The 12,758-nt window shown below is 41.7% G+C and overlaps 1 protein-coding gene across 1 annotated transcript in view; it reads left to right on the top strand.

Moving 5' to 3' along the window:
- Positions 1–315: 315 nt before the first annotated feature.
- PRSS47 (serine protease 47) overlaps positions 316–12,758 on the top strand; it is a 35,554-nt gene continuing 23,111 nt past the window's right edge. The window contains exons 1-2 of the mRNA XM_036260383.1: positions 316–523; positions 12,147–12,333. Coding sequence (XP_036116276.1) covers positions 316–523; positions 12,147–12,333 — 395 coding nt within the window. The remainder of the gene's footprint in view (positions 524–12,146; positions 12,334–12,758) is intronic.

Genomic DNA, 12,758 nt, shown 5'->3' with positions numbered 1-12,758 from the left:
CCCACGCGTAGTCTACCGTCTTTCCTCATGAATTCGTGAGAGCACGGATTGCATTGTGGTCCAGACCACACAACCTCCTGGTCAAAGGCCAGGCACGTTGGGGTCAGGAGCCGTTTGGGGAGGAGTCAAGGCCTGAGTCGGGCTGGGTCAGGGTTAGGTCAGAGTGGGTCAGTTTGGAATAGGGGGTTTCAGGGGTTGGGGTAGACGCAGGCTGGGTCGGAGCCACTGTCAGTGCTCAGCTGAAGTGCGAGTAAGGGCAGGACCGGGTCAGGGCGAGGTCAGGGCCAGGCTCAGGGCGGCGTCATTGGCCCTGGTATGGAAGCCGAGGTGTGGACCCTCCGAGGCCGAGGTCGGCCACTGGCCCTGCTCTGGCTGCTGCTACTCCTGCCCTTGGCTGCCCTGGGTCTGCGAGGGTCCCCGTCTGCGGCCACTCCTGCTTCGGCTTCAGGAGACACAGTGGAGGGCGATGTCCCCACCCCCACTGTGCAGCGGTTGGCCCCAGGATCCCTAGGTACGGCGCACTGTGTGGAGTGAATGAGAGACACTGCAGGGCTGGGGCTGGGGGTGGGGGTGGGGGTGGGGTGGGGGTGGGTGGCTGTGAATGGGGATCCAGTGCCTGGGGTCACCTTAGCCTCCCCTCCCCTCCCACCTCCCCTACACTAAGTAGTGTACAGACCACTCAGCACAGTTGGGTCTCAGGTGCCCTCTCCACTCCTGGGCCTCTAGTGGGAACTTCCCCAGGACCTGGGGGTGGGGCTGTGGAACTGGAGCTGGGTGGAGAAGAGCACCAGGACTGCTGAATGAGGGGTGCTGAGGCAGGACCAGGGGTTCCAGTCCCCTCCCTGAGGCCTCAGCACCAGTGGGACAAGGATTCATCTCTCAGAGGGTCTGGGCACACCCCTGCACCTCGTTCTTCTCAGGTGTGAGGCCTAGAACCAGGATTATAGTCATAGCCTACCCCTCTTCTTTTATATTTTTATTTTCCAACTACAGTTGACATTCAATATTTTCTTTTATATTAGTTTCAGGATTACAGCATAGTGGTTAGACCTTCACGTAATTTATGAAGTAATTCCCCAGTAGGTCTAGTACCCATCTGGCACCATACATAATTAGTACAACATTATTGACTATTGCTGCACTTTACATCCTTGTGATTATTTTGTAACTACCAAGTTGTACTTCTTAGTACTTTACCTTTTCTCACCGAGTCCCCTGCCCAAACCCCCTCTCATCTAGTAATCATCAGTTTCTTCTCTGTATCTATGAGTCTGTTTCTGTTTGGTTTGTTCATTAATTTTGTTTTTTAGATCTCACATATAAGTGAAATCATATGGTATTTGTCTTTTTCTATCTGACTTATTTCACTTGGCATAATACCCTCTACATCTATATGTTTTGTCACAAATGGTAAGATTTCACTCTTTCCCATGGCTGAGTAATATTCCACAGCATATTTGTAACATCTCTTTATCCTCTCATCTATTAATGGGCACTTAGGTTGTTTCCATATCTTAGCTATTATAAATAATTCTGCAGTGAACATAAGATGCATCTATCTTTTCAAATCAGTGGTTTGGGATTTTGGGGATAAATACCCAGAAGTGGAATTGCTGGGTCATATGGTAGAGCTATTTTTAACTTTTGAGGAACTTCTATATTGTTTTCCATAGTGCCTGCACCAATTTACAATCCCACCAACAGTGAAGAAGAGTTCCCTCTTCTCAACATCCTGGCCAGCACTTGATGTTTGTTGACTTATTGATGGGAACCATTCTGATAAGAGTGAGGTGATACCTTATTGTGGTTTTAACTGGCATTTGTCTGATGATCAGCAACACTGAGCATCTTTTCATGCCTGTTGACCATCTGCATGTCCTTTTTGGAGAAATGTCTATTCATGTCCTCTGCCCATTTTTAATTGGGTCATTTGCAGTAACTTTTTAGTTTGATGTTGTCCCATTTTTGTTGTTATTTGTTTGTTTCCCCTGCCCAGAAAGATGTATAACACAATTACTAAGAGAAAGTCAAAGAGTTTACTGCCTATATTTTCTTGTAGGAGTTTTGTGGTTTCAGGCCTTACCTTTCAGTCTTTAAATAATGTTGAGTTTATTCTTGTATGGGGTGTAGGAAGATAGTCTGATTTCTTTTCTTATCTTTTATTTTGCATGCAAATGTCCAGTTTTTCCAACACTATTTGTTGAATGAGATGTTTTTACCCCTTTGTATATAATTGCCTTCTTTTTGTAGATTAATTGATCATATAAGTGTGGGTTTATTTCTGGGCTGTTTGTTCTGTTCCATTAATCTATGTGTCTCTTCTTATGCCAGTATCATGCTTCTTTGATTACTAAAGGCTTGTAGTATAGTTTCATATCAGGTAGCATGATACCTCCAATTTTGTTCTTTTTCAAGATTTCTGTAGCTATTCTGGGTAATTTGTGGTTCCATATCAATTTTGGAGTTATTTGTTCTAGTTCTGTGAAAAATGCAACTGGTATTTTGATAAGGATTGCAGTGACTCAACAGCTTGCTTTGGGTAGTATGGACATTTAAACAATGTTAATTCTTTGTATCCATGAGCACAGTATATGATTTCATTTCCTGTATCTTCTTTGATTTCTTTCTTCAATGTCTTATAATTTTTTGAGTACAGGCCTTTTACTTCCTTGGTTAAATTTACTTCTAGGTGTTTTTTTGTTGTTGTTGTTTATTTGATGGAGTTGTAAATGGAATTTTTTCTTAATTTCTCTTTCTGGTAGTTTATAATTGGTATATAAAAATGAAACCACTTTCTGAATGTTAATTTTGTATCTTGCTACTTTACTGAGTTTTAGTAATTTTTTGGTGGAATCTTTAGGGTTCTTTCTAAATAGTATCATGTTATCTTCAAGTGATGTCAGTTTTACTTCTTCCTTTCCAATTTTAATGCCCTTTATGTCTTTTTCTTGTCTGATTGCTGTGGCTAGGACTTCCAATGCTATGTTGAATAAAAGTGGTGAAAGAGTACATCCTTGTCTTGTTCCTGATCTTAAGGAACATGTTTATTCCTTTTCACTGTTGACTATAATGTAAACTGTGTTTTTCTTTTTAATTAATTAATTTATTTTTGTTACAGATGTTTCTCCTTTTCCCCCCACAGATAAACCCCTCCCCCACCAACCCCGCCCTGTCCCCAGCATTGTTGTCTATGTCCATTGGTTATGCATACATGCATATAAGTTCTGTGGTTTATCTCTTCCCCCACCCCCTCTTCTGGGTATTGTCAGTCTGTACCCCACTTCCATGTCTCTGGGACTACCCCATTCCTCAGACTGTTATGTTCATTATATTCCACAAATAAGTGAGATCATATGATACTTGTCTTTCTCTGTTTGGCTTGTTTCGCTTAGAATAATACTTTCCAGTTCCCTTCATGTTGTCTTAAAGAATAAGAGATCTTTCTTTCTCACAGATGCTTAGTACTCCATTGTGTATATGTACCACAGCTGTTTTATCCATTCATCTAATGATAGGCATTTGGGCTATTTCCAGATCTTTGCTATTGTAAATAGTGCTGCTACAAACATGGGGGTGTATATATTTTTTCTGATTGGTGTTTCAGGATTCCTAGTGTATATTCCTAGAGGTGGGATCACTGGGTCAAATGGCAATTCAATTTTTAATTTTTTTGAGGTGACACCATATTGTTTTCCATAGTGGCTGCACCAGTCTGCATTCCCACCAGCAGTGTACTAGAGTCCCCTTTTCTCCACACCCTCGACAACACTTGTTGTTTGATGATTTGTTGATTGCGGCCATTCTGACAGGTGTGAGGTGATACCTCATTGTTTTAATTTGCATCTCTCTGATGATTAGTGATGATGAGCATTTCTTTATATGTCTCTTAGCCATTTGTATGTCCTGTTTGGAGAGGTATCTATTTAGTTTCTATGCCCATTATTATTTATATTTTATTTTTATTTTTTTTTATCCTCAGCCAAGGACATTTTTCCATTTCTTGTGTAGATAAAGTGGGGAGGAGAGAGATGAAGAGAGGGAGAGAGAGAGAGGGAGAGAGGGAGAGAGGGAGAGGGAGAGAGAGAGAGAGAGAGAGAGAGAGAGAGAGAGAGAGAGAGAGAGAAACATCGACGTGAAAGGGACACATCGAGTGTCTGCCTCCCACACGACCCAACCAGGGCTGGGGAAAAACTGCAACCAGGTACCTGCCCTTAGTGGAAACCGAACCTGGGTCTCTCTGGACTGCAGGCCTATGCTCTAACTGATGAGCCAAACCAGCCAGGGCCCTCTGCCCATTTTTAAATTGGGTTCTTTGTCTTCTTTTTGTTGAGTTGTACGAGCACTCTATATATTTTGGAAATTAACCCTTTATCTGATGTATCATTGGCAATTATGCTCTCCCATACAGTGGGTTGCCTTTCCATTTTGGTGATTGTTTCTTTTGTTGTGCAGAAGCTTCTGAGTTTGATGTAGTCCATGTGTTCATTTTCTCCTTTGTTTCTGTTGCCTTAGGTGATGTATCAGTGAAAATTCTGCTATGTATGATGTCTGAAATTTTGTTGCTTACATTTTCTTCTAGGATTTTTATGGATTCATGAGTCATATTTAAGTCTTTTATCCATTTTGAATTTATTCTTGTGTATGGTGTAAGTTGATGGTCTAGTTTCATTTTTTTTTTTTTTTGCATGTAGCTGTCCAATTTTCCCAACACCATTTATTAAAGAGGCTATCTTAACTCCACTGTATGCTCTTGCCACCTTTGTCAAATATTAATTGAGCATATTGCCTTGGGTTCGTTTCTGGTTCTCTTTTCTGTTCCATTGATCTGTCTGCCTGTTCTTGTGCCACTACCAGGCTGTTTTGATCACAGTGGCTTTGTAGTATAACTTGAAATCTGGTAATGTGATCCCTCCTACTTTGTTCTTATTTTTCAAGATTATTGTGGCTATTTGAGGTCTTTTCTGATTACATATGAACTTTTGAAGTATTTGTTCTAGTTCTGTGAAGTATGTCATTGGTATTTTGATGGGGATTGCTTTGGGTAGTATGGACATTTTAATGATGTTAATTCTTCCAATCCATGAACAAGGTATGTGCTTCCACTTTTTTTATATCGTCCTCTATTTCCTTTTTCCAATGACCTGGAGTTTTCTGCAAATAGGTCCTTTATTTCTTTGGTTAAGTTTATTCCTAGGTATCTTAATTTTTTTGTGACAATGGTAAATGGGATTGTTTTTTCAGTTTCTCTTTCTGTGAGTTCATCATTGGTGTATGAGAATGCCATCAATTTCTTGACGTTAATTTTATATCCTGCTACTTTGCCAAATTCATTTATTAAGCCTAGTAAATTTTTGATGGAGTCTTTGGAGTTTTCTATGTATAATATCATGTCATCTAATAATAATGACAGTTTCACTTTCTCCTTTCCAATTCGGATCCCTTTTATTTTTTCCTTCCTGTCTGATTGCTGTGGCTAAGACTTCCTGTACTATGTTAAATAAGAGTAGTGAAAGTGGGCATCCTTGTCTTGTTCCTATTCTTAAGGGAAATGCTTTTAGTTTTTGCCCATTGAGTATGATGTTGGCTGTAGGTCTTTCTCATATGGCCTTTATTGTGTTGAGATATGATCCCTCTATTCCCAGATTGCTGAGCGTTTTTTTATCAGAAATGGATGCTGGATTTTGTTGAATGCTTTTTCAGCGTCTATCGATATAATCATATTATTTTTATCTTTCATTTTGTTTATGTGGTGTATCATGTTTATTGACTTGAGAATATACCAGCCTTGCATTCCTGGGATGAATCCCACTTTGTCATGGTGAAAATTTTTTTTGATGTATTGCTAGATTCAATTTGCTAGTATTTTGTTCAGGATTTTGGCATCTATGTTCGTCAGGGATATTGGCCTATAGTTCTCTTTCTTTGTAGTGTGTTTTTCTTGTTTTGGAATTAGAATTATGCTGGCCTCATAAAGTGAGTTTGGAAGTCTTCCTTCTTCTTGAATTTTTTGAAATAGTTTGAGGAGAATGTGTATTAGTTCTTCTTTGAATGTTTGGTAAAATTACCTTGTGAAGCCGTCCGGGCCTGGGCTTTTGTTTGCTGGGAGAGTCTTGATTACATCTTCAGTTTCTTTTGTTGTTATTGGTCTGTTCAAGGTTTCTATCTCTTACTGGTTCTGTTTTGGGAGACTATGTGTTTCTAGAAATTTGTTCGTTTTGCTTAGATTGTCAAATTTGTTGCCATATAATTGTTCATAATATTTGTTAACAATCCATTGTATTTCTGTGGTGTCAGTTATTATTTCTCCTCTTTCATTTTAGATTTTGTGTATTTGGGTTCTTTCTTGTTGTTTCTTGGTGAGTCTAGCTAAGGGTCCATCAATCTTGTTTATATTTTCAAAGAACTAGCTCTTTGTTTCATTGATGCTTTGAATTATTTTTTTGGTCTCCATGTCATTTATTTCTGCTCTGATCCTTACTATTTCCTTACTTCTACTTGCTCTTCAGCTTTCTTTTTGTTGCTTTCCAGTTCTTTAAGTTGTGAGGTTAGATAGTGTATTAGATTTTTCTTGTTTCTTGAGGTAGGCATGTAGTGCTATGAACTTTCCTCTCTGAACTTCTTTCGCTGTATCCCATAGATTTTGTGTTGTTGTTGTGTGTTCATTTTCCTTGGTTTCCAGGAAGTTCTTACTTTCTTCCTTGTTCTCCATGGTAACCCATTTATTGTTCAATAACATGCTATTTAGTCTCCATATTTTCAAATGTCTTTGCATGTACTTGTTGCAATTGATTTCTAGTTTCATGCCATTGTGATCTGAGAAGATGTTTGATAAGATTTCAGTCTTCTTGAACTTGTAGAGACTTAGATTGTGTCCTATGTGGTTATGTTTGAGAATGTCCCATGTGCACTTGACAAGAGTGTGAATTCTGCAGTTTTGGGGTAGATATCTATGAAATCCATTTGATCTAGCATTTCATTTAGAGTCTGTGTTTCCTTGTTAATTTTTTGTCTGGAGAATCTATCCAGTGATGTCAGTGGGATGTTGAAGTCCCCTTTTATGATTGTATTGCTGTTGATTTCTCCTTTGCAGTCCTCCAGAAGATTTTTAATATATGTTGGTGCTCCTATATTGGGTGCATATATGTTTACCAAGGTTATATCGTCCTGTTGGGTAGATCTTTTCAATATTATGTAGTGGCCTTTTTGGTCTCTAGTTATGGTCTTTATTTTGAAATTTAATTGATCAGATATGAGTATTGCTACCCCAGCTGTTTTATTTCCTTTCTGTTTGCTTGAAAGACTTTTTTCCATTCCTTCACTTTCAACCTATGTGAGTCTTTTGTTGTGAGGTGGGTCTCTTGTAAACAACATATATGTGAGTCATGCTTTCTTATTCAGTCACCTGCTCTGTGTCTTTTTATCAGAGCATTCAAACCATTCACATTTAAGGTGATAATTGATATGTATTTATTTACTGCCATTTTTGTTTAGTGTGGTTCTATTTTTCTTCCTATTTCTCCTGCTAATGACAGCAGTCCTGTTAATATTTCTTGCAGTGCTGGTTTGGTGTTAATATATTCCTTTAGCCTTTTGTGCGTGTGTGTGTGTGTGTGTGTGTGTGTGTGTGTGTGTTTGTGTAAAGCTCTTTATTTGACCTTCTATTTTGAATTAGAGCCTTGCCGGCTAGAGTAGTCTTGGATTCAGATTCTTGTTTTTTATGACCTTCATTACTTCCTGCCACTCCCTTCTGGCCTGTAGTGTTTCTGTTGAGAAGTCAGCTGAGAGCCTTATGGGGTTTCCTTTGTAAGTAACCTGTTGCTTATCTCTTGTTGCTTTAGGATTCTGTCTTTGTCCTTGATTTTTGGCATTTTAATTACTATGTGTCTTGGTGTTGGCCTGTTTGGGTTCTTATTTGGGGCTCTCTGTGCTTTTTGAACTTTAATGCCTTCTTCCTTCACCAAATTAGGAAAGTTTTCTGTCATTATTTCTTCAAATATACTCTCTAACCCTTGCCCATTTTTTTCCTCTTCGGGGACTCCTATGATGTGAATGTTATTACGTTTCCAGTTGTCTCACAGTTCTCTTAAGCTATCTTTCTGTTTTTTAATTGTTCTTTCCTTTTGGTTTTTTGATTGGTTGATTTGTTGTATCCTATGTTCTAATTCACTGATCTGTTCCTCAGCTTCCTGTATGCTCCTGGTTAGTCCTTCCAATTTGTTCTCAATTTCTGCATGTCATTCTTCATTTTCACTTCGTTGGTTTTCAATATTTCTATATCTTTACTCATGGTGCTGATGTCCTTACTCATGCTGTTGAGCTTCCTCAAGATCATGGCTCTGAACTCTACCTCTGATAATTTGCTTAACTGCATTTCATTTATCTCATCTTTAATAGAGTACTCTTGTTCTTTCAGTTGGGGTCTGTTTCTTTGTTTCACCATTTTGGCTATCTCAGTGGGTTTTGGAGCCTGCCAAATTTTCCCTGTGGGTGTTCGTGTACTGCTGTTTGTGGCTTCCTTTCCTGGGTTTGGATGAGCCTGGGTGGGCCCATGTTAAACACCAATGTCAAGTCTTACTTTCCTGGGTAGATTTTCAAGCCCAGGAAAGGTTCAGTTATCCTCTAGCTTTTTGCCTGGAGGCTTGTAGTCTCAGTTACTCAGGGCCTTGGAATGTAGCCCTGGTGTTCTGCATGAGGATTTCCAGAAAGTGGGATAGAGGCTGGTTGTTAATGATCCTCAATTTGCATTTCTTTGCCTCACCTGGAAAAGGTTGAATCTCCAAGGGGGGAGGGGCTGCTGCTTTTCCCCACAGCTTCGGAAAGGAGCACACTGGCCACCATTCTTTGTGGTCACAACTCAGCAAAAACTCTGAGTGCCCTCCAAATCCCGGGTGTCCCCACAGAGTTCCAGCCCAGTCTCCCCTTCCTCTGCTGGAGCCTCATTTGAGTGGTTGTGGCTATTTCAGCGGTCTGTCTCAGCTCTCTGTGCTGTGGAGCAGGCTTGGTCTTTATTCCCCAACGGTGCTGCTCACAGCTAAGACTGCTGCTGTCCAAGGCTCCCAGCCCGCCACTCTCTCGTGCCTCTGCAGATCCCACCAGTGTGCTTGGTTATATGGTCCTGTCCTGCTGCTTTTCTGTGTTTTTTTTTTTTTCCAAAGATTTGTCTTTTTTTGTTGTTGTAATTCTTGTTTGGTCCTGGGATATTGTCAGTGTAGCTTCCTTTCACTCCGTGGCCATTTTCACATCCTCTACACCTATCTTGTGCCAACTGGGTCGCACAGGCCTCTCTGGTGCCCCCGCACCCTGAAGTCCCATGGGTAACTGGATCACACAGTCCTTGCTGGGTCGCACAGGCCTCTCTGGTGCCCCCGCACCCTGCAGCCCCATGGGTAACTGGATCGCACAGTCCTTGCTGGGTCGCACAGGCCTCTCTGGTGCCCCCGCACCCTGCAGTCCCATGGGTAACTGGATCGCACAGTCCTTGCTGGGTCGCACAGGCCTCTCTGGTGCCCCCGCACCCTGCAGCCCCATGGGTAACTGGATCGCACAGTCCTTGCTGGGTTGCACAGGCCTCTCTGGTGCCTCTGCACCCTGCAGGTCCTGCGGGTGGGCAGCTGGATTTCACCAGTCCCTTTAGGGCTCTGGCTTCCCACTGCTCTTGTGGGCTGCTGGGTCGCACTGGCCTCTGTGGAGCCCCTGGTCCCGTCGCTGGCGGCTGGGGAGTGCTGCTGCCCTGAAGGGCTTGACTCCTGCTCAGCCTTTGCTGTAGTTTTTGGGGATGGGTCTCAGCTACTGGTCTGTGCTTCTGTTGCCTGGGGATGGATGTCTCTGTTAGCTGTATTTTTGTCACATATGGCCTTTATTATGTTAAGGTTTGTTCCCTCTATTCCAAATTTTTGGAGAGCTTTTAATCCCCAGTAGATGCTGGACTTTGTCAAATGCTTTTTCTGAATCTTTTGATATGATCACATACATTTTTATCCATTTTGTTTGTGGTGCATCACATTGTGGATAGTGAACCAATGTTGCATTCCAGGAATAAATCCCACTTGATCATGGTGTATGATCTTTTCCATGCATTGCTGAATCCAGCTTTCTTATATTTGTTGAGGATTTTTGAATCTATGTTTATCAGGGATATTGGCTTAGAATTTTTTTTTGTAATGTCTTTGGTTTTGCAATCAATGTAATGCTAGCCTCATAAAATGAGATTGGGAGCCTTCTATCTTAGTGAAGTTTTGGAATTCTTTGAGAAAGATAGGTGTTAATTCTTCTTTGAATGTTTGATAAAATCTACCTGTGAAGCCATATGGTCCAGACTTTTGTTTGTTGGGAGTTTTTTTATTACTATTTTTATTCATTAGTAGTTATTGGACTTTCCAGATATTCTGTTTCTTCTTGATTCAGTCTTGGATGATTATAGGTTGCTAAGAATTTATTCATTCCTTCCAGATTGTCCAAAGTGTTGGCCTGTAATTGTTTGTATTATATTCTAATAATCCTTTGTGTTTCTGTGGTGTCTGCTGCCACTTCTCTTTTATTTTTGATTTTATTCATTTGGGTCTTCTCTCTTTTTTCCTTGCTGTTTGTTTGTTTATTTATTTATTTATAAATTTTTTTATCCTCAACAGAGGACATTTTTTGCCTTTATCTTCAGATAGAGTGGGAGGGAGAGAGGGGGGAAGAGAGAGAGAAACATCGACGTGAGAGAGACACATCGAGTGGTTGCCACCCACATGACCCCAACTGAAGCTGGGGACAAACTGCAACTGAGGTACATGCCCTTAGTGGGAACTGAACCTGGGACTCTCTGGTCCACGTGCTGACACTCTTACCACTGAGGCAAAATGGCCAGGGCTTGGTGAGTCTGTTCAAAGTTTTATCAATTTTGTTTATCTTTTCAGAGAACCAGCTCTTGGTTTCATTGATGTTTTAGTTTTTAAAACTCTTATTTTGTTTATTTCTGCTCTGACCATTATTATTTTCTTCCTTCTACTGACATTGGGCTTTGTTTTTTTGTCCTTATCCTAATTCCTTTAGGTGTATGGTTAGATTGTTTATTTGAGATTTTTCTTGTTTCTTGAGGTAGGCCTGTATTGCTATGAAATTCCCTCTTAGACATGCTTTCACTGTGTCCCATAGATTTGGGATCATTGTGTTTTCACTTTCATTTGTCTTAAGGTATCTTTTGATTTATTCCTTGATCTTGCTGTCAACCCATTCATTGTTTAGTAGCATGTTATTTAGCCTCTATGTGTTGGTGTGTTTTTCAGTTTTCTTCTTGCAATTGCTTTTAGTTTCATACCATTGTGGTTGGAGAAGATGCTTGATATGATTTAAATCTTCTTAAATTTATTCAGACTCTTTTTCTGTCTTATCATATGGCTGTTTTTCTAATAAATTTTTCCATGTTTGATTGAAAAGAATGTATACTTTGCTGCTCCAAAAATATCAAGTAAAGCCATCTGGTCTAATCTGCCATTTAAGGCTGCTGTTTCCTCGTTGATTTTCTGTCTGGATGATCTATCTATTGATGTCAAGGAAGTGTTAAAGTCCCCTAGAATTACTGCATTCCTGTCAATCTGTCCTTTTATGTCCAATATTTGCTTTATAAATTTAGGAGCTCCCACAGTGCCACCCCCTCTTCTTTCAGAAATGGAGAGTCTTGAGTCATAGAGGGGGAGTGAATTTTCCCAAGTGACACAGCACCAGACTCCTGTTTGTGAACTTCTCTGCCTGAGATACTGGGGTGGAGAGGTACAGACATGTGGAAGCCACGATCTTAAGCCAGGCACATTGCTACCCTCTGAGACCTTTAGTTCTTTGATCTTCAGAGTAGGTGTAGCATGTGCTATTGAGGGAGATAAGTCTCTGATGTGCCCAGCCCTTGGCAGTTCCACTCAAGGATGTTTGTTGCCTAGCAGATGCTGCGGTGGCCACTCTTGTTTCCCCTTGCCCCACCCTACAGGGCTTGCTCAGCTGTGCTCTGCTACTCAGTCCGTGGCAGCATCTAGTTAAGGCAGTGTCTGGGCAGTCCTGTGATTTTTGGCCAGGTCACTTGACTCTTGGCCTTGATTTTCCCATCAGTGAGGTGGAGAAGGGCCTCCTTGGTAGTGGCATTTGGGATACCACCAGTGTCTCTATCATAGGCGTGGTGTGGGGTTTCTCTACAGTGTGTGGGAGGCCCAAGGTGATGGGGAAGATCTATGGTGGCCAGGACGTGGTGGCTGGCCAATGGCCATGGCAGGCCAGCCTGATGTACCAAAAATCACACATCTGTGGAGCTGCCCTCATCGACTCCTTCTGGCTGGTTTCCACTGCCCACTGTTTTATCAAGTGAGTCCTCCTTCCTGGGGCTCCAGAAGATGGGCTGGTAGGGGAGGAGGATTCAGGGGAAGAAGAAAAAAGGGTGACAAGTGTCCCATGCCAACTCCTCTAGTCTTTGCTCTGGGGCAGCCTGTGGCCTTCAACACGCGTCATTCCTGCCATTGACCTGCATCCCTCAACCTGGAGTGGCTTCCCACTGACCTGCCCAGATCCTCCTCATCCTTCATCCTCAGCCCCTTTGCTGTCCCCAGGAGACTGGCAGTGTCCATCCAAGCTGCCATACACTGCAGACTGGCTCTTTGCTGCCCCAGACCATGGCTCGACCTCACTGCTCTCATATAAAGATGCATGCCTGGGAGAAGCTGTGGTGCCAGGCTGTGTGGGTGGGAGGTGGGGCTCTCTGACCTTAGAGAGTGATGTGGCCACTCAGGAGT

The sequence above is a fragment of the Molossus molossus genome, unplaced genomic scaffold (assembly GCF_014108415.1).
Source record: "Molossus molossus isolate mMolMol1 unplaced genomic scaffold, mMolMol1.p scaffold_m16_p_14, whole genome shotgun sequence".
Lineage (NCBI taxonomy): Eukaryota > Metazoa > Chordata > Mammalia > Chiroptera > Molossidae > Molossus > Molossus molossus.
The sequence above is the reverse complement of the archived record's forward strand: the minus strand, read 5'-3'. Positions and strand labels throughout refer to the sequence as shown.